Raw genomic sequence first — 22,024 nt, forward strand, 5'->3', positions numbered from 1 at the left:
TGTATCTTCTTAGCTATCATATTTGTAATAATGCACAATATATCAGGTCTTGAATGGCCTAATAGACATTTTACAATATGGATTCTGGGCTTTTTTTTTTTTAACATAAAGTATATCATATTTGTAAACCTTCACTTAGTTCGATTTGCTTTGTAGAAGTTCTGTTTTACTTCTGAATCTTAAGCTTTCATGGTGTTGTTTACGTGATAGTTTAATTTGCTGCAATATCCTAGAAAAAGGTTTACTTTTTAAAAAAAGTGCCTTTTGAAGAAAGCGCTTTTTGCTATAATCATACCTTTGTAGCAACAGTGGCATATTGAAACTATTGACGCTTACATTCTGCTTTTGAATAATCATTAGAACAGTTAAAGATAGCTCAAGGTGTTCAATATTCACATCAGCTGGCTGTCTAAACTAGGTTATTACCAGAAGGTTAATACAGTTCAGTGTATCCATGTATAATTTTATGAGCATTTTAAGTCATCAGTTTAAACTATAACATGCCTTAAAAATCTTGTTTTTACCTGAGTTATTCTTCTGTACTACATTTTAAAATGTCAGATCTTATGCCTGCTGTGTCAGAATTTATGCATGCTGTGTGCATTTCAAAAGAAACAGAAATGGTTTCTCAGAGCAAGGAATAAGGACTAGTAATTCAGTGTGTAAAGTTTGACATAGGGTTTGCTTGAGTTTTTCAGGCACTTTGATGTTGAAGAAAACTTTGTTTTGAACTGATTGTGTTACAATTTGTTTCTTACAAAGGAAAGCTGGGACCAAAAATGATATTGATGTAACTCCATGGTTGAAAAGTTATGTGCAGAGAAGCTGGGAAATTCAGTATGTTCCACTAAGCAACTGTAACTCAGATAGATTGCATGAGGTTTTTATGGTTTAATATATGATGCCATGTAGAGTAATAGAGAATGCTGCATTTAGTAGGTATAAGAGAGAAGAATTTTTGTGGGAGCCATGGTTTTGCATATCCAGGTTTCAGACGTGTGTAAATTTTCACTGATTATGTAGCATTAACATGTATTTTTATTTAAGATGAATATCCACGGATAGGTACATCTAGAGATTCCTCTGAATTGTAGAGATGGTATCATTGACTGATTATGGTTATTGAACTGTTGAAAAAGAAATTCAAATTCTTGGTCCAGGAGCATAAATTACAAGAATCTATTTTAAAATTGAAACCTAACTCAGTCTTTCATTCTGTGGTATTTGATAATTAACAGTGAGTTAGAAATGTTCCCTGGTGGCTCCGATGGTAAAGCGTCTGTCTACAATGTGAGAGACCTGGGTTCGATCCCTGGGTTGGGAAGATTCCCTGGAGAAGGAAATGGCAACCCACTCCAGTACTCTTGCCTAGAAAATCCCATGGATGGAGGAGCTTGGTGCAGGCTACTATCCATGGGGTCGCAAAGAGTCGGGCACAACTGAGCGACTTCACTTAGAAATGTTCATCTTTGCAACAGAATAAATGAAAATCTTGCTTTTAACATGTCTTCTGGAAAATATTGACTGCTTATCTTTTAGGAATCTTCTTTGGATTATTTTCATTTTTATTGCCAATTAATTACACTGATTAAAATAACACAGAAATTAAGATGGCTTTTTTTGTTTCCTGTTTTTTTCAAAATTGTATTCTCAGTCCTATTTTACTAGACACACCTCCAGGAGTTCCTTAAATTGTGGTTTTTTTTGTTTGTTTTCAAACATAGCTGTCTAGACCTCAAGTGGATAATGTTTGTCTTAGTATTCTTTAGGAGTAGCATAATGCAAAAGAATTGTGGATTGAGAATTTCCTTGGTGTAAGCTATCTTTTCTTTTTTTCCAGCCAAATCAAATAGAAAGCTTACTTTTCTATACTTAGCCAACGATGTCATTCAAAACAGTAAAAGGAAAGGACCCGAATTCACGAGGGAGTTTGAATCTGTCCTTGTGGATGCTTTTTCTCACGTTGCCAGGTATGTTTTATTTTTAAATGCATTACTTTTTCCCTTTTGTTCTTTTTTTGTGATAGCCTTTGTACCTCACCAACTTCATACTTAAAAGAGATGTGCTTTATAGAGAGTGTGGTTTTATATTTTGCCTGGGCCCTTGAGAACTCTCTCAGACATGTAAATATTTTGTTGTATTGAAGGGATTCAGTCTAGCACTTGAAGCACATCTTGTCTCTTAGAGGTACTCACTATTGAATTTATTTCTAGAATATGGTATTTTCCTTGGTTTGGCTGAGTTACCTCATTAGCTTATGATCAAAAAACAAAGCTAAATTATACAAGGGAACCTTCCGGTAACAAAACCATGCTATTTAGCAAGAAATTAGTTGCTTGTGCCTTTGTTTTTATTTACTTCCTTCTGGGTGTCTGGATGTCTAACTCACTAAAAATAGTAGTCATTATTGTAACTGCAAAGATAGGAACTATTAGTGTTAAAAGTTTCTCTGGCTCTATCATACTGAGACTCTGCCCCTGTTGTGTTTTGTGACAGAGGACAGGAGCGTAGGGCATACCTATAGCTGAGATCATGGAAATTATACATTTCATTAAAAATTTTACAAATCATTTTTATTCATTTAAAAGCAAACTGCTTTTGACACCTAGTTGCCCAGAAGAAGCAAAGAAAAGTTACTTTTCACTAGAATGTTACTAAGTAAACATACGAAAGTAAACATCTTTGCCAAAGGAGACTGGCAGTGAGGAGACTAGTGGGTTAAACAGAAACTGTTGTAGGGTCTAGAGTGTAAGTGAAAGACCTTAAGTGTGGAAATAAGTCTGGCATTCCGTGAAAGATTTGGAAAGTTTGAAAGAATGAAATGAGAAATTCAGAACATTTTGAAGAGATGACATCTAGCTTTATAGAGATGGAAACAAAATATTTGTTTGTCAAGTGACTTTTTTTGTGAACATGGCTACTGAAAAAGCAGAATGTGTTAGGAACTTGAAAACATGGAATCCTCGTAACAGTGAATAAACTTAGAACAGACTACTAGAGTAGCCATCTGAAATTGGAGAGAGGCAATTTCTTTGTTTGAGGAGATTTAGTTAACAGTTTCTTAGATGTGGGCTGCAGCTCTACCTCCAACACTGTCTGAGTGGCCTTGGATGTGTTACTTAGCTTTTTGAACCCGAGTTTCATTAATTGGTTAAAAGGGGATGTTACCACCTATCTCCTTAGAGTTGTTGTGAGGTTAAAGTAAAACAGTCTTTGCTCATTCATGGGAGTGCACTAAATTATAAACTCTGTGAAGAGAAGGACTGTTTCATTTTTGTTCTTTGCTGTGTTCCAGGCACTTGGTGCAGTGTCTGGCGTAGAGCTACTGGCTTACATAGCTTAGGTAACACCGTTTAGTCTTGATATCAGTGGTATCCCAAGAGCTGAGCAATATTGTTGCACAGCTTTGGCACAGAGTAGGGATACAGTAAATAGTCACTGAATAAGTTAACTAATTTAGAGTATAGGAAATTGACTAAAATAATTCCTGTAGGGATAACACACATTTTCCTTAAACATTGAACAGTAATCATTAGCTGCCCCCAAATCAGAAAAGGATAAGTAGAAAGGGGTGGGAGAAGAGGGATGAGCAATACCAAGATTAAAAATTCCTTTTCTACTTGGTTTCATCTTAAAACCTATCCAGGAGACATTGTAAACATGTCTTGGCAAATTCCATGGCATCGTGGGGAAAATAGACCTGATCCTAAAAAACATAAAATAGGCCTGTTACCTTTCCTCTTTGCATTCTTCTAGTTCTTTTAAGGTTCTGTTTGGATATTATTCCCAAGATGCCCATGTTTCTAAGTTCCCTCCCTACTCCCACTCCCATTATTAGGATAGAAAGTCCAGCCACTCCACTTTGATCCCGAGGCACCTTATCAACAATGAGAAATGCTGTCTGTATTGTTTTTTGTGTGTCCAATTAATGAACAAAGATAGACCCATTAATATTGACTAAAATTGATTAGGAATCTCTTTATGATAATTTCTTACTTCCTCCTTCAAACCCCCTGCCACCTAGGGTGGGGGGAGGGGAACAAACCTCTCAAGTCTGGGAAAGCTTGCCAAGCTTGTAAGTAAATAAGTGTTAGTCGATCGTTTGTGTCTGACTCTCCTTGATCCCTTGGACTGCAGCCCCCCAGGCTTCTCTGTCCATGGACTTCTCCAGGCAAGAATGCTGGAGTAGGTTGCCATTCTCTTCTCCAGGGGATCTTCCCCACCCAGGGATCGAACCGGGCTGTCCTGCATTGTAGGCAGATTCTTTACCATCTAAGCTACAGGTTGGAACCCAAGCTCCTGGGAGTAGATATAATTTGAATAGCAGTTTAAGTAACCAGAGAGGCCAGGTGACAGTCACATATGCCCTGTGAGCCTTGGCAGAGTGTTAGGATTTTGTCCTGATGGGATGTCAGTGAGGGATTTTAAGCAGGGGAATGATGTATTCCAATTACTTTTGTTCTAGCATCCCTCCACTTTGGGGTGGAGAATGAATTATAAAGGGCAGGGACATGGGCATGGCGGGTCTTGCACTTGCATGGGGTAGAGATGACATTGGCTAGGACTCAGAAGCGCTGAGAAAATTACAGCTTTATTAAATGTGTATGGATAGATTTGTGTGGCCCACTCCCATGTAAAATCGAGTAGATTTGTGGGAATTAAGTGGAAGCTGGTAGTGAGGGAAAAGAGAAGTCAAAGAGCGCATATTTCTAGGTTCTTGACATGAGTATATGGATGACTGATGGCCCTGCTTACTGTGATGGAGATTGGGGTAAAGAATTGGTAGAGGAAATCAGGAATTTTGTTTTGGCTATATTAAGTTCGAGATGGCTGATAGATATTCCAAGGTATGATGCCAGATAGGCAGATGGATGAAATAGTTGGAAGCTCAGTAGGAAATTAATTTCTGGAGACATGAATTTGGAATTATCCCCCTATACATATTTATTTCCTGTTATAACAATCATGGGTCCCCAAGACCACTTCCAGGTTGGTGACTTTCTAGGAGGACTCACCGGACTTAGTGTGTAGTTGTGTTCATGGCTGTGAGTTATTACAGTGAAAGGATATAAAGCAAAATGAGCAGAGGGAAAAGAGGCAAGGGCTGCAGTCCAGAGGAGGCCAGGCATAAGCTCCCGGGGTCCACTCGTGGTGAGTCCCACGAGACACACTCAGTTCTTCCCACTTTGAGTTGCGATGGCACACGCCAAGTGTCAACTACCTGGGGGCCCATTAGAGATTTAGTACCTAGGGGTTTTGTTGGGGTTGGTCACAGGTATTCTTGGCCAAAATTCTAGACTCGCAGAAGAAAAGCAGGTGTTCAGCATAAAACCATACTGTTTGTACAAACAGTTTAAGCACAGAAAACCACCCTCTTCCATTAGGACGTGATGGGGCCATGTCTGAAATCCAAGTTCCCAGATGCCAGTCAGGGGCCAGCCCTGTGAGCAGGCCTTTGTCAGGGCAGCAGTCTCAGGCCTGCCGTGTTAACTCTTTTCTCAGTTCAGTTGCTCAGGCATGTCAGACTCTTTGCGACCCCATGGGCTGCATGGACGCCAGGCTTTCCTAACTTTTTTCCTATTTTCTACACAATTGCAAAGAACTGTTTCTGCTCTGCTGTTAACCTGAGGTGCTTTTGGAAGTGCTGAGGGTACTTAGCATTTCTATCCTGAGTAGGCCTGCCATTGGCCTACTGTGCATGGGATTAGAGAGAAACATACGAGCTATGGTGGGTGTGCCAAGGAAGGCAGTGCCCTTAGCACTGCAGAGGAAGACCTGTAACCTGGCTTGGCGGGCCCTCGGGTATTCAGCTGACACTTCAATCAGCAGTCCCACATGGGTATAACACATACTTTTCACTTTTTAGATTAGATTTTCAGTGGTTGAATTTATAATAATTAGAATTAAGATACATACTAAGTTGTGTTCCACAAAATAACTTATATATGTACTTATCTCTCAGTTTATTCATTGATAGGTGGCAAGGGGTTTTTTGGTGTTTTTTCACTTAAATATCTCTAATTAGAATGGACTTAGTACAACTTGAAAAGATAGCTCCTCCTATCATAAAATGATTTTATTGCTTTGGTTGTATCCAGTTCAGGTACTAAAGTGACTTCAGCTTCATTGGAGCTACTTATAGCAAAACCCCATCTGTAAAAAGATTTGTTGACTGTTGTGTCTCTGTCTTTGGACCTTAGGTGGCAAAACTTTGTTTTACTATAGTGCTCAAGGAATCAGCCTATCACGGTTAATTAGTTCACTCATTAAACTAGAGTGCCCTTTTGGGCTAGTGGCTCAGACGGTAAAGCGTCTGCCTGCAATGCAGGAGACCTGGGTTCGATCCTGGGGTTGGGAAGATCCCCTGGAGAAGGAAATGGCAGCCCACTCCAGTATTCTTGCCTGGAAAATCCCGTGGACCGCGGAGCCTAGTAGGCTATGGTCCATGAGGTCACAAAGAGTCAGACATGACTGAGCAACTTCACTTCACTTTAGTGGCGAAAGCCTTTTGAAAATCTTTTGGTGATGACAGATGTGAGCATCAGTATCCACTGTCCGGTAGTGAGACTGCAGCTGCACTGCCGGCCTTAATGGAGCACCAGGCCACCTGCCTCAGGAATGGCGCGTGGTGTTTGGGTGGTGTCCCTCAGTCCTTTCAGGAATTTGTTGACATGATTGCTTTCTCTTTTAGGAAAATTTGCAGACGATGGATTTTATTTATTTGTTTAATTTAAAAAATACTTATTTGGCTGTGCGCTGTTTACTTATTTGGCTGTGCGCTGTCTTCATTGCGTCAGCAGGAGCTTTCCTTGTGGCGCACAGTCTTTGCAGCACGTGGGCTTAGTTGCCCCTTGGCATGTGGGATCTTAGTTCCTCTACCAGGGACTGAACCACATTCCCTCCATTGTGAGGCAGACTCTTAACCACTGGACCTCCAGGGAAGCCCAAGAGAACAGATTTCATGTTAAAATACCAACCAGTTAAACTCTGGTTAGTTGTGATTTTGTTGTTACAATAGTTAAAATGACTTTATTTTTCTAAAGCCTACATTTGATCACATTAGGGACTTTGTTGCCTCCAGAATAAAGGCCATAACGACTTAACAACAAAATAAGGTCCTCTATAATCTCAGGCCACTCTGTCTCTATCCCTCCAGTTTCTTCTGCTGTTTCTACATACTCCCTATACACTTCAGCTACCTGAATTACAGCTTCTTGCTCTTCACCATGTTCTGTTTTGGGGGTTCCATTCCAGGGAGCGGAGATAGCATGAACACAGCCACATTCACCAGTGGCAGCAAAATGCTGAGTAGAGAACACAGTTGAGTGTTCTAGAATGTGAAGATGTGGAGAGGTGGGGTGCTGCTAGATCAAGTCCTAGAGGTGAGGACTTAGACCTTGTTCAGTGTATTCCAAGCACGGTATTTCACAAACCCCAATGAATGAGCAGATGAATATTTAATTGAAATGACATCTGACATGAATGACCTCCATGTGGCAAAATAGTCTTTGAAAGCTAACTAATTGCCTGGCCTACTGAAACTTATCTAAAATTTTATTAAAAACATTGCAGTTCAGCATTTATTGTGTTTATTCTTGGGCATATAGCAGTTGGGGGAAGACACATCCCTGCCCTTGTGAAAACTACATTCAAATGGAAAGAGTATAAACAGGGAAACTATACATACAGCACATCCAAATATTAAACGTTGTGGAGAAAAATTAAGCAGGAGTAAGGAGTGTACTTTTAAATAGGAAGATTAGCAAAGGATTCACTGGAAAGGTGCTGTGTGAACAGACACACCTGAAGGAGAGCAGAGGGGCCTTGTCGGGCCTGAGCTGTGTCGGGTAATGTGGTTCCAGGCGAAGTGCAAAGGCGCTGAGGCAGGAGGGCCAGGGAGCTGCTGGGGAGGGAAGGGAGAGTGAGGACGGGAGGTGAGTCAGGGAGATGACGGGCTGGGCCAGGCGCTGAGGCAGGAGGGCCAGGGAGCTGCTGGGGAGGGAAGGGAGAGTGAGGACAGGAGGTGAGTCGGGGAGATGATGGGCTGGGCCAGGCGCTGAGGCAGGAGGGCCAGGGAGCTGCTAGGGAGGGAAGGGAGAGTGAGGACAGGAGGTGAGTCGGGGAGATGACTGGCTGGGCCGAGAAGGGCTTTGTAGGCTCTATTAGGCCCTTCACTTTTATTCTGAGGGAGAATAGGAAGAACTGTTGAAAGTTTGGAGAAAGAAAGTGACGTGTGAACTGCCTCCACAAGACAGGTAGGAATTGGAGTTTGAAAACTTGGGACTAGATGGAGGACAGGGTGGAAGTAGGGGGACTAGTAATGAGCCTGCTGCAGCCATTAGACCAGAAATGATGGCGACTTGGACCAGGCTGATAGCAGAGAAAGAGAAGGGATTTGTTTCTAGGTGTATTTTGAAGATGGAGTAGAGATGTTTTTGTTATAAATATCAAGGTCATATCTTTAAGTTTTATAAGCTATCAGTGGAAAGTTTTCCCCCCTTTTCCTCATCCTGACCTCTGACTTAAAAAAAGGCTGAACAAAAGAATAATTAATTTTGCATGTGTCCTGATTTAGTTAGTACTTTGACCCCCCCAATTTAGCAAAATTTGCCACTAATAATTCGTAAGTAATACAATCTGACCAGATGACGCCAAAACCTCAGCTCATCTTTTAAGTTTTAAAAGTGTTGTCAGGGCTGGTGGTGGGTGAAGTTCCCACCTAAGTTGAACTTGGTATGGAGGGCTTCCCTGGTGGCTCAGTTGGTAAAGAATCTGCCTGCAATGCAGGACTTCCCAACTTCCCTGAGTTGGGAAGATCCCCTGGAGGAGGGCATGGCGACCCACTCCAGATTGTCCAACCCCCTAGAAAATCCCCCTAGACAGAGGAGCCTGGGGGGCTACCGTCCATGGGGTCGCAGAGTCGGACAGGACTGAGTGACTTTCACTCACTACTTTTTGAGGTTCTTGTTAAAGCTATTTATTGACTTAGATGCTAAAATATCGGGGTATTTTTTCTTGTGTAAAGCCCCTCAGTGCTTCACGGAACAGAACAATTCATAGTGATACAGCGGATGGTGAGGGGATTTGTTTTCCTTTCGAAAAGTCTTTCCCCGACGCTTCCACTTGCTGTCTGACACTTTATGGTAAACAACTGTCTAACACTGCTTGTGAGCTATGGTCATTGCCCTGAAAAATGGTCTGTTTTAAGAAGAGTAATATGTCAAGAATAAAACTATCTAGCTTCTTTCATTCAGATATAAATTACAAAGAACTGTATTATGCTCCGTGTGTTCTAAGATTATCTGCTCCACACCTTTGTGTGAACCTGGAATGTAGACCTAGCAAGGAATGAAAATAATTATGAAGTAGTGAGTATAAAGTTGAGATTAGTCTTGACATACATATGTGTACAGTTGTATTTGTGCATGTTAGAGGTGTTGGTGTGTTAGCATTGATGCGTTGTTACAAATGTATTCCCCATTTTAAACATTTGATTTTAATCATTTTTTTCTCATCCTAAAAAGTTTTGGCCTGCTTTAATTTTCCAGCAGTATGTCTGGCACTAGATTTAAGTTAATGCATTCTAAAAAGCAGGCTGTCACAATTGATATGATTGGTTTTTGATAATTTTCTGTCAGTGAAAATGAGCCTTTGGCTTTTGCCCTATTTGCCTTTCAAAGAGGATAAAAGACACAGATTACTTTTGTAACATAATCCTTCTCTCTTCCCTACACACCACAGGAATAATATAGTTTCTGGTGAAGTTTTGAGTATCCATTAATTACAGTATGTACCTTACTCTTCCTTCTGTTTTTAAATATGTAAATCATGTAGTCAGTTGTTGGTGTTTTCTGTTTTTTTTTTTTTTTTTTAAGTAAATCTGTCCTAATTAAAATAAAAAATCTTAAGCTTGTATATATCTTTTCATCTTTTCTGGGCAGAGAGGCAGATGAAGGCTGTAAAAAACCTTTAGAAAGATTGCTGAACATCTGGCAAGAAAGAAGTGTGTATGGCGGCGAGTTCATCCAGCAGCTGAAGCTGTCTATGGAGGACTCCAAGAGCCCTCCCCCCAAAGGTAGAGACATCACCACATGCTTACAGCTCTTGGTCTTTGCCTACTTTCGAATCAAATATGAAAAGCTGCAGTGGGGGTTGCTGTGAACCACCAGCGATTGTATGATTCTTCAGAGAGAAATGCTCATATATGATGGTGAGAATTTACATAGTGCTTGCAGCGTGTAAGCCTGGTTCTTGTATTCATGCTGTTCATCATCTCGTTCCCTGCCTTTTGCTCTGTACTCTCCTTGGGTCGCTCCTGCCTTTCTGAGACTTTCCTTGCACAAGGGGAACGAACGACAAACTTGTTGAGAGTTCTAGGGAACTAGGAAGTACCCTGGGTAAGATTTTGTCCGAGCTTTGCCGTTAACTACTATAGGCTCTTGAATAAGTCCTTTAGCCCTTTTGGAACTTGGTTTCATTAAATATTCATGTGGTTTGGTGATGTACCTTTGACGGGTGTCAGCGATCATCAAAAATTGGTTTTGGTCTTTACTGAACCAAGAATATCCTCAGGTAATGTGTACATGCATGTATGTGAATTTTGCCAAGTCCTTAAAAGCTATTTTGTTTTTTCCTTTGAAGAGAAATAAGACCAAACATTATTTGGTTCTTTGGCTTCTGGTTAGTTGTGATTGAATTCTGGTTGGCACAGCTCTCATGTGACTGCATATATACCCATTGCCTGGAGGATCAAGTCCGAGTCCTGACATGGTGTTCTCTTTATAATGTGAACTAGTCTCCTTTTCCAGATTCTTCTCCCATTTCCTCACATGTACCATATTTGGCCATTCCTAACAACTTCCCTTCTGAATGCTCTGTGGTTCCCCTTCCTTTGCATCTGCTGTTGCTGCTGCTCCTGCTGCCAAGTCGCTTCAGTCATGTCCAACTCTGTGCGACCCAATGGACGGCAGCCCACCAGGCTCCCCCGTCCCTGGGATTCTCCAGGCAAGAACACTGGAGTGGGTTGCCATTTCCTTCTCTAATGCATGAAAGTGAAAAGTGAAAGTGAAGTTGCTCAGTCATATCCAACTCTTCTCGACCCCACGGACTGCAGCCCACCAGGCTCCTCTGTCCATGGGATTTTCCAGGCAAGAGTACTGGAGTGGGGTGCCATTGCCTTCTCCGTTGCATCTGCTGTTACCTCTGCCTAAAATGTCTCTCTGCCCCCTTGTACATGGTGAACCTACTCTTCAAGAATGCTACTCTCATTCTAACATCTTTGCCAGCTTGACTGGGTACATGTAGCCAATTCCCTCCTTGTTCCTCTAGTATTTTATACATGCGTCTGTAATAGAATTTAACCATGATTAGCACTTTCACTTTTCACTTTCATGCATTGGAGAAGGAAATAGCAACCCGCTCCAATGTTCTTGCCTGGAGAATCCCAGGGATGGGGGAGCCTGGTGGGCTGCCGTCTGTGGGGTCGCACAGAGTCGGACACGACTGAAGCGACCTAGCAGCAGCAGCATACGTGATGATATTCATTCAACAACTCTTTATTGTATACCTTTCATGATCCCTTCCAGACCTGAGTTTATATGTGTTTTAAGGTAGGATAACTTCCTGTGAAATTATAGGTTAGAGGCTTGATAAGAATGGCATAAGTGCTTTCAGATTGCAGATCATTGTTGTTTTACTTGGAGTTGACAGAAGACAATTTTGGGGTCGCTCTGAAGAGCAAGATATTTCCTACTTTGGATTCTGGCCGTGTTCGTGTTGTGTCCTTTGGAGGTGTTTTGCACAGCGTCGGTGAATTATCCAGCATTCTTTTCTCTCCTCTGACTTCAAGTTCATTGGTAAACAGTGCTGATTTCTTAAAAACACCTTTGGGCAAGTAGGAGAGCTCTGAAAGATGATGTTTGAAGCCAAGTGTTGAATTTCAATTCAGCAAACATTTGCCAGACATATGCTATGAGTAAACAGCTCTGCTAGACAGTATAGGAAAGAGCAGAGAGGAGTGAGAAATAGTTCTGCACTCAGGGAGCAGTCAGACTAATTGGGGGATTTGTGGTAGCAGTAGATTTGAAAATAGCTCCATTAGGTTTCTGATTTTTTTTTTTTTTTGTAGTGTCTAGACATTAACAATAGAGACAATATTCCTTTACTGTGGAGGATGATGCTGATCCAAAGATAATTTCTCTTTTTCTAGTTTGTAAAGATGAAAACACTTATCAAAAGGTTCCAGCGTGTGTATTCGTCTCAGCTAACTCACTGTCTTCTCACTGTCTTCTTCAAACTTCAATTACCAGAATATTTTACACAGTCCTTTCAGAATGTTGATGAATTTTTCCAGAAGCTTATTTCCAGATTTAAATAGTCCATTTATATTGCAGTGTTAATTCATGAGTAATTCTTTGTCTGCAGACAGCTTTATAAAAGTTTACCCTCGGAATAAAAATTTTCTTGTGGAACTTTGGCAGTTCTAATCTTTTAGAATGTATGAGTTCAAGAATTTTTAGAATTGGACTTTTTTTGAGTTTATATACCTGTGATAGCTTATGGTGAACAATGTCGGATTCTTGATCTCCGAAGAAGATTTAGCTACGGGACCAGGGACCAGGCTTGATCACTCAAGAGCTTTTGTGTAGCAGAGTTTTATTAACGTAAGACAAGGAACAGAGAAAGCTTCTGACATAGACATCAGAAGGGGGATGGAGAATACCCCCCTTGCTAGTGTTAGCAAGGGAGTTACATACTTTTTAATTATTACAATAAATCAAAAGAATGTCTCAAGTTTGTGAAAATTTTACCAGACCCACTCCCACAATTTACATTTTAAGATAACAGAATTAGCCAGAAGGTTTTCAGGAAGGAGAACTGCCCTCAAGCAGGATACATTGTTGTTATATAATCCTTAGCAGAGTTTAAACTGAGTTGTTGTGTAATCATCAGTTACAGACTTAAAGAAAAAAACGTTGTATATGACTAAGATTAATGAATGTAGAGAAAAAAAATGTTTGTCCTTTCCTCCTTGAGAACCCCAGACCCCTCTCTCCTCGGGGACCCCCGGAATTCTTATCAACCTGCCTAGGAATTGACTCGCTCACCTGTCTCTCAGGTACAGGACCCAGGGATTCTAAAGTTGTCGCTCTGTTCTTGGGAATACTCAAGTCGTTGCTTGTCTGGGTGGAACGTCATCATTTACTTGAGTCCCGCATAAATCACACAGCATCCTATAGTTGTAGACTTTGGAAGGGAAAGCGAAGTACAAAGGAAGTAGCATTTATTCAACTCCAGTCTCTCTGCTGGCTTCTTTTCCTGTTAATTTATTTTAGGTACTTAAGGACTATATGTATTTAGTACTGTATCTCAGATGACAGTATTAAGACTCGAAAGGATAGAGTACTTTTGTCCAAGTAGATACAATTGATAAGTAAGTCTATATAAACTCAGGTCTGTATAACTTAAAAGCATTATTTTCTTCACACCTTAACTTTTCCTTGCAAGCACATGGATTCAGTTGACTTGAATTAGGTTATGAATTCATGAGTAGGTCACTCAACTTCCCTGGACCTTTAGTATAGTTAGTTTAGCTATTCGGGGCAAGGGTTTGAAAGCAAACTTCCAGAGTATGAATCCTAGCTCTGTCGCTTGCAAGTTGTGTGACCTTGGGCATGGCATTTGACCTCTCTGAGCCCCAGCTTCCTCACTGTACAGTATGGCTATTGATAGTAATACCTCATAGGCCTGTGTGAAGATTTCTTGAGATCATGTAGATATGAAGTTATTAATGTGATCACATGGCTTCTTTTTGGCACCCCCTCCCAGTTCTAATATCTAATATTCCGAGTTTCTAAATACAAGCCAATAGCAAAAGTAGGAAGAATCTTGTTAGTATTTTCAGTCCCTGAGACTTTGCGCGAGGTTGGAAAGCATGGTGGTTCAGAGCGCACACTCTAGGCTTAGCTTCCTGGGTTCAGGGCTGGACCTGGCGGTTCAGTCCAGTGAGATGAGAAGGGTCGGGTGTTTCCAGAACTGTGCCTCGAGTGTCAGCCCTTGGTTTGCTGCACATCTTTTTCTCCCCACAAGTAGAAGTTAATGTGTTTTTTAAAAGAAGAGTCTCTTTTGCAGGGAGGGAACAAAGAATGAGGGAGCTATTAGAAATAGTATTTCCTGATTCTTTTTTCATTATAAAAGTAATATAAAATCTGTGGGGGGTTTTTTCTTTTTTTTTTTTAATCTTAGAAATTTTTAGTAGATCTTTAGAAGGTCCAGCTTTTTGGGTAGATGACTGCATTTTCTAATGTGATTGGGGACCATTCGGGCTAACTTTTTGCCTTAGAATTAGTTTTATTGTCGGAAATTCTATCATAGTCAGGTCTGTGCATACTGTAAACCCTTCGGTCACCAGAGCATTTGACGGTTAGCGGAGTGCAAGGCCCCCTGGAGACACGGGAATGAGTTGGAGGACGGAACAGAAGGTGTGCACGATGAGGACAGAAGGAACTTTGCCCCCAAGGTCTTTGCCCTGCCTGTGAACAGCGTGAGTGAGGGCGTGAAAAGGGGATGAGTGGAACTGCTGTGGTCAGAGCCGGATGGATAGCGGAAGGTGCCTGGTCTGAAATCCACTCAGGAACGGGCCTGGCAGATGCCTGGGTCGTTTGAATGGTTGTGTGACTCAATTGAGGATTCTGAGCATCCTCACTGCTAACCCTGCACATGAGCAGAGGAGAGTCTGGTTGGTGTAAAGGACAGTGGGGATGGTCATTGTGGCACAGCCCTGGGGCTTTCCAAGCACTGTGCTTCCTCTGCCCTTGGGAGGTTTCAGGCTCAGGTGTGTTGACACTTTAGTGAGCATCGTAGGGCTGTAAAGGAATAAGGTGCTGAAGGTTTCTATCAGCACAGAAGGCCTGTGCCTGCCAACGGCCATGCAAAGTAGCAGGGCCAACTGCTCTCAGAGAGAGGCCCGTGGGGTTAGAGGGAGACGGTGATGCTTGAAAGCGAGTGCTAAGAGAGATGCTGCCATTTCCATTCATTACCAAGCAAACTGAGCCTCGGTGGCCTTTCCAGGGTTTTGAATAGAGGTCTGATGGGGCCAGAGCTCAGCTTTAGTAAGAGAAGGGAGTATAGTCTATGTTGGAGAAGAAGTGGTTGGAAGAGGCAGGATGCAGTTGGGACAGCGGTCTGGATGAGGCATGAGAAAGGACAGGTGGCTGATAAGAGGCTTTGGGAAGAAGCAGAAAGTGGACATATGGAAGAATTCCTCACAGGTGTGGAATCTGTTACAAGCTGGGACTCGGGGAGAGAGTCTGCTGTTCTCCAAGGCATGGTACTTGGAAGATGGAGCCAGTGGAACTAGACAGCTCAGGAAAGGTGGAGCCTTGTGGGGGAAATGATAAATGATTTATTTCCAATAGGTCCTCTAAGTGGAGACAGGAGAGAACCGGAAACAGGATGATGATGGTTACTTCCTATTACACCCTCTTCCATCAGGATGTTGAAGGATGGAAACAGCCCTAAAATTGTCATCAGTTTGATTTTAGTTTTGCATTGCTGTGAGTGAGTGACAGCAAGAACTCCCGCTTAGGAGACAGAAAGCTTTTGCTGTAGGACCCAGACTTACTAAACAAGGTCTCTGGCTTTAGAGAAACCTCAGCTGATGGGCCTTGACATTCTCATGAAAAATGAGGTGGGGAGCAGTGGGGAAAGCAAAGACATGGTTATGTGTAAGGGCTTCCACTATCTGAATTCAGTGGTTCCTAGTGTCCTGAGATGTTCAGTGATATGTGGTTTTTATATGTAATAATTTCGGTATGAGAGTTGGAAAATTGAAGTTTTATAATTTTTTCTACCTTCTTTAGTGTCTTTAACAGTTATTTTTTGAGCATTCTCTTCTAGGTGTTTGGAAGTGAACAGAACAATACTATAAATTCATTTTTGCTCCAGTGCTTACATTCTTGTGGCCACTAATCAAACATAGCCACTTTGACGCTGTAGTGACTGAATGTTGACAGGATCATACCACACGCTACACACTACTTAGGCAGCCAGTGTGTGCAAAGACATTTCATATGCAAATTATAGCCTTACAGGTTTTCTGTTTGAAAAATATAGCCATCCTTGCTTTGCATAGTGCAGGACTGTAAAAATGACTGGTCAAGCTGAATACCATCAAAGTGATCTTAATAATCAGTGTGGAAAATTACAATTGTTCTGTGACTTTTAAAATTTTTTTATCAAAGAAAGAAAAACTCACTGTTGATCTCAATTGTATAAGAAAACAAAAAAGTAAAATAAAGATTTATTTAGCATGTTTTAACATAAATTAGAAACATGAGTTGCAATGTTTATTTCTCTGTAACAGACTTATCAAGAGTGCTTTGAACAAAGCTTGTTGCATCTTTTCCATCTTTGTCATGCTCCTTTCTAACTTTGGATCAGTTTCTAACATTTTTTCCTTTGTGCTGTCAGTGTTGTGAAGTATCTCTTAAGCGTTCCTCCAAAGTGAATTTTGTCAACATTACTTCCTCTAGGACATTCTTTTCATCACAACCACTTTCTTCATTTATGTTGATAAGTTGGTCTTCACTAAGTTCCCTCTGGCTATGAATCCAGAGTCTCCTGGAGAACATGACAAGGGTCTGCATCCCTACAGCCCCAGTCTCTTGTACAGCCCCATTTATGTTTATGTTTCGTGTGAATTTCATTTCCAGCATTAATTTTAGTTTTAGTTTCTTTGTTTCTCTTTCATCTTTGTCAGTCAGTTCCCTGTTTTGATTATTTATTTTCATAAAATGTCATGTGGATTTTGACACTGGGAGACTAACAACACGACTAAACACTTCGTTGCCTATGTGTGAACTGAATAACAGTGACCAGTTACTTACCTTGAAAGAAGTGATGCGGTCACTAATCATGATGCCCTTTTGTTATTTACAAAGTGATTTGTGGACCGAAGTTAGCAGCGAGGTTTGTGGTTGATGCAGTTACTCCGAATAAATACGCCATGACAACTGAAATTTAAAGTGTGTTGGGGGAATGGTATCATTTAACCAAACCGTGGTAATAAATCTGTGCATAATAGAATAGCACGAAGACAGGACTGCCCGTCATACAGATGCTGCTGTTTCTCTTCTTTAGCAGAGCGAACAGAACATTAAGAAAAAAAAATGAAACCCACAATATTGACTTGGCTTTCACGTCAAACACAGTTTGCTCAGTTAATATGTAAGGTAGAGAACAGAAGCTACATCCTGGGGTCCAGAAGAGAATGTTGAATTAAGCAGGAAGTATCCTGTCCTGTTTATAACTCACAGAAATCTGAGGCAGGTGCATGGTGCCCCTCCCTTGACAAGAGGAGAGGATAGTTGTGTGGCACTAAGTAAGTTTTAGTTGAATTTGGTGGAAAGCACACAGATGTTGAAATCATACCATTACATGAGTTATTCAGCCTCTCTGGGTCTTCATTTTCTCACCTATAAAATGGAGACACACCACGCCTTAGAATTGTTGAAAGGGTCAAATGTAAAGAGGCTCTTGGGATGCCTGGCACATGTTAGGCGTCCAGTAGTTTCTTTACTTTCCAAACTTGAATTTCTCATTTATGTCCCTCAGTTGTTTGGCGTTTATTTTGTATTGTCCAATTGATGCAAAAGGAATGATTTTGGAATTAATACATCCATCATAAAAATTTAAGAGCACATGATACAGATAATTAAAAAATGTAACCCATTAGCCTCAAAAGTGGTTAATTTTAAATGTTGACTTAGGTCATTTCTCTTAGTAGTATCATCATGCTCAGTAATGGTTATTTTAAATTTTAGTGCAAAACTAGGTTTGTTTTGTTCTTAAAGGGACGATTTAAAGGGTATTTGTTTTTAGAGCTTTTGACACAGTCTTATCGATGGGTCTGTCTACTACTTTTTTCTGAAATGATCCCGGAAAGTGTAAAGTCTCTCACTGTACACACGGTATAGTCTGTTCAGGCCTTGGCACACGTTGGCTTGCTTCATTATATTTTCTCGTGAGGTTTGTTACCTTTTTACTTTCCCTGTTAACTTCTTCTTTTCTTTTAAAGATAATGAAGTTTTTTAGTGAAATATGTTAGTTTGGTAAGTTTCACTTTTAGATGCTTTTTTCCGGTGGTGGTTTTCCAGTGAGCCAGTCTGAGACGACCAACTGAGGCCGTTTTGACTCTTCTCAATAATGTACGGAATGACCACCACTGGAAAATAAGTGGCAGTTAGGGTTAACGTTAAGCCATCTCTGGAAAGGTGCACCCTTCTACCCTGTTTTACTTGTGACCCGTTGTGCTTAGCATTTGACCTACCTCTTCAGGCTGCAGTGACCCACGTGTGCCCTCTTTTCTTTCCTCTAGCAACAGAGGAGAAGAAATCTCTGAAGCGAACTTTTCAGCAAATACAGGAGGAGGAGGATGACGACTATCCGGGCAGCTACTCTCCCCAGGATCCTTCCGCAGGGCCCCTCCTGGTACGTCCGGACCCCCCAGAGCACTGGGCCGAATGGCTTGAAGTGACCCCTAGTTGAAGATTCTGGCCACAAGGTGGAGCTAGTGATCAGTAGTGTGGAATCACCAGAGGGCAGCTCTTGGCACTGGGTGCAGGATCCACGTCGTGAAGCAGGCTTGATTTTGTCTTTGCGTGCCTCAACTCCGGGATGGATTTGTGTTTTACAGAGTAATTGGATTTGGCGTTTTTTCACTCCTAGAAATTTAAAATATTCTTTAAAAGTAGTTTTTGTAAAGCAGTAGATATTACAAAGACATTCAGAAGTCCTCTACTATGGCTTATCTTATAAGTAAACAAGGTGTTAGTATCTGAGGATAGTGTGTGTAACAACAGCAAATTTGCTACACTATAGCCTATTTAAATATTAGACCAGATGCTAGCATTGACTGAGTTTTTAGCCATATATTTGCATTGTTTGACCCCCTTGTGTAAGTTAGTTCATGAACTCTGTATGGTTGGTTCGTTTTAGCTGTTTGTTTATTTATGTATTCATTTACAGTCAAAGAAAGTGAGTCTCAAGGACACAAATTAAGTAACTTACTTGGTGTTTGAACTGAATCTGGGCCTGGCTAACTTCAAAGCTCATACACATTTCACTGAGTTGCACTGCCTCTCATTCTGCCTAATGCAGCTTTATTTTATTACACATGGGTGTGCTTAAGGCCTGTGTAAATAGAAAGCATGTCTGATCTGTGTTACGTTAAGATGTCAAATTAGCCTGGGAGTTAAATGAAAACAGTGTTAGGCCATGTATCTTTGCATTTAAAAACTAGCAAGAGAACAGCCCAAATGACCAACTTTCAGGACACCCTGACTGCCGTCTCCAGGGCACTCTGGGGGTCGTTGTGAACTAGCTAACCTGACTGCTGTCTCCAGGGTTCTCTGGGGGTCGTTGTGAACTAGCTAACCTGTCAATGTTGTATGTTTCCCTGATAATTAAAAGACCCCTTTTTGGTATATACAGAATATGCGTTCTTGGTTTGTTTTTTTGTTTGTTTTTGTTTTCTTCCCTCTTTGTTTATAATTAACGAGCTTGACACATTTAGTTTTGGTAGTGGCTGCCGAAATCAAAAACGTCATCTTTGTGACATTCATTTTGTAGAGCAAATCCAGGAAAGAATTGAAGTAGGTAGTGTCCTTTCATTTAATCAGGTTGCTGGAGCATTTGATACATGTTCCTTTACTCTAAACTGGAGGCCGTTCTGTACTAGAGACCATGCATCCTTTGAAACTAAGCAGTGTGAACCAGACTCCATTTTCTTAAGTTTCCAGAAACATACCCTTTAAAAAAAATTCTTTTCCACAGTTATGTAGAATTTCATTTGTGTTCTGCCTCACACTTAGAAATACTATGTGCATTCTCTTAGAATTTGTATCACTGATTCAGTATACACTGGGGTAGGGACAGTGGTTCTTTTTTAAATGTCAGGGATGATCAATTTTAGAATTCGCCTTCACCTTGTTGAACTCCAGCTAAGTTTCTCTAAACCCCACATCCCCACATATCTTCACGGATGGTATTATCTTTGTTTTCCTTGTACAGACTGAGGAGCTGATCAAAGCTTTGCAGGACCTAGAAAATGCTGCATCGGGGGATGCTACTGTCCGACAGAAAATTGCTTCTTTACCCCAGGAAGTGCAAGACGTTTCTCTTTTGGAAAAAATAACAGGTGAGAAGTTAGAGGTCGGGTGAAGGATGAGGGAAGGGGAACATATCTCCAGTGCATCAGACCCCAGGACATGCCAACGTCTGCAGATACAGACCTTCTACCTGGGGCTGGGTTCTCTATTGTCTTGAGATTTGCAAACATAACTCACGGACTGAACAAAGGAGCTGCTGGGATAGTCTGAGCTTGAATAGTGACTCTAGGAATTATTGCAGAAATGCTAGCGTGCCACAGCCTGTGGTACTCAGTTCAAGTAAGGTCTTTTGAAATCAGGGTACAAACTGTGTGTGCAGGAGGGCAAAGGAGAGGGAAGCATTAAACTCATGACCCTCTTAACAAAAAAAAACATGTATGACTCAGTGTCATGATTTTTATATTGTACCCTGCCACGCCCCCTTGAGGTTCTTCAGTGGTTTGTATTGTTACTCTTAATCACCTTGCCCTTGTGATGATCAGATCAGATCAGTCACTCAGTCATGTCCGACTCTTTGCGACCCCATGAATCGCAGCACACCAGGCCTCCCTGTCCATCACCAACTCCCAGAGTTCACCCAGACTCACGTCCATCGAGTCAGTGATGCCATCCAGCCATCTCATCCTCTGTCGTCCCCTTCTCCTCCTGCCCCCAATCCCTCCCAGCATCAGAGTCTTTTCCAATGAGTCAACTCTTCACATGAGGTGGCCCAAGTACTGGAGCTTCAGCTTTAGCATCATTCCTTCCAAAGAAATCCCAGGGCCGATCTCCTTCAGAATGGACTGTTTGGATCTCCTTGCAGTCCAAGGGACTCTCAAGAGTCTTCTCCAACACCACAGTTCAAAAGCATCAATTCTTCGGCTCTCAGCTTTCTTCACAGTCCAACTCTCACATCCATACATGACCACAGGAAAAACCATAGCCTTGACTAGACGGACCTTTGTTGGCAAAGTAATGTCTCTGCTTTTGAATATGCTATCTAGGTTGGTCCTAACTTTCCTTCCAAGGAGTACTTTTGATGATAACCCCCGGTTAAACAGGGAGGGGCAGTTGACATTCTTCCCGCTCTATGCTTGGTCAGTCGAGAGGAAGGAGTGAGGGTGAACTCCCCGCCTCCTTCATTTAGGAAGCAAGCTGTGAGGAGAAGTGAGGGAAGACAGTGCTGCCCAGACAGAGGGGGCGGAAAGCCCCTCAGGCAGGAGTGGGTTACTGGAGAGCACAGCCAGGCCTCTTGGCTCGCTCTCTACTCCCCCAACCCCAGCAATCAAACCCACTGGATCGAACAACCTGTTGAGCGCACAGGCTGTTGATCTTTCCCCCTTTTCCCAGCCTTGAGCCCCCTCCTGGCCTCATGTTCTCTGTTACTCGGCTTCGGGTCTTTATAATCACCCTTCGCACACACCCTCAGTGCCTTTTGCTCTTTTTTCCCTTCACCCTATAATCTCCTGGAAAAACTCAACTTTTTGAATCACAGTCTGCAAAACTGAAAACAAGTTAACATAAAATCAGCAGCATGTGTAGTTGCATTTGTCTGTTTTCACTGACTTAAAGGACTTACATGGCTTTTAAAAAGTATTTATTTTGATTTTTAATTATGGTGAAATACACCTAACAAAACTTGCCATCTTAACCATTCTGAAGTGTGCCATTCAGAGGTGCGCCATTCAGAAGTGCTGAGTACATTCACGTGCAGTTTCCAGAACTCGTTCCATCTTGCAGAACTGAAGCTCTCTATCATTAAAGTAACAATTCACTGTCCCCACCCACGCCCCAGCTCCTGGCGGCCACCACTCACAATTGTATGTGGCTGGCAAAACAAATGATTAACATTGGCTAACTTCTCTTCCTATTTCTGT

At 41.6% G+C, this 22,024-nt stretch overlaps 1 protein-coding gene across 1 annotated transcript in view; it reads left to right on the top strand.

The window, feature by feature from the left end:
- RPRD1B (regulation of nuclear pre-mRNA domain containing 1B) overlaps positions 1-22,024 on the top strand; it is a 57,811-nt gene that overhangs the window by 3,747 nt on the left and 32,040 nt on the right. Inside the window, exons 2-5 of the mRNA XM_005895995.3 lie at positions 1,841-1,970; positions 9,942-10,075; positions 18,377-18,489; positions 20,071-20,197. Of these exons, the coding sequence (XP_005896057.1) occupies positions 1,841-1,970; positions 9,942-10,075; positions 18,377-18,489; positions 20,071-20,197 (504 nt within the window). The remainder of the gene's footprint in view (positions 1-1,840; positions 1,971-9,941; positions 10,076-18,376; positions 18,490-20,070; positions 20,198-22,024) is intronic.

Source organism: Bos mutus, chromosome 13 (assembly GCF_027580195.1).
Source record: "Bos mutus isolate GX-2022 chromosome 13, NWIPB_WYAK_1.1, whole genome shotgun sequence".
Lineage (NCBI taxonomy): Eukaryota > Metazoa > Chordata > Mammalia > Artiodactyla > Bovidae > Bos > Bos mutus.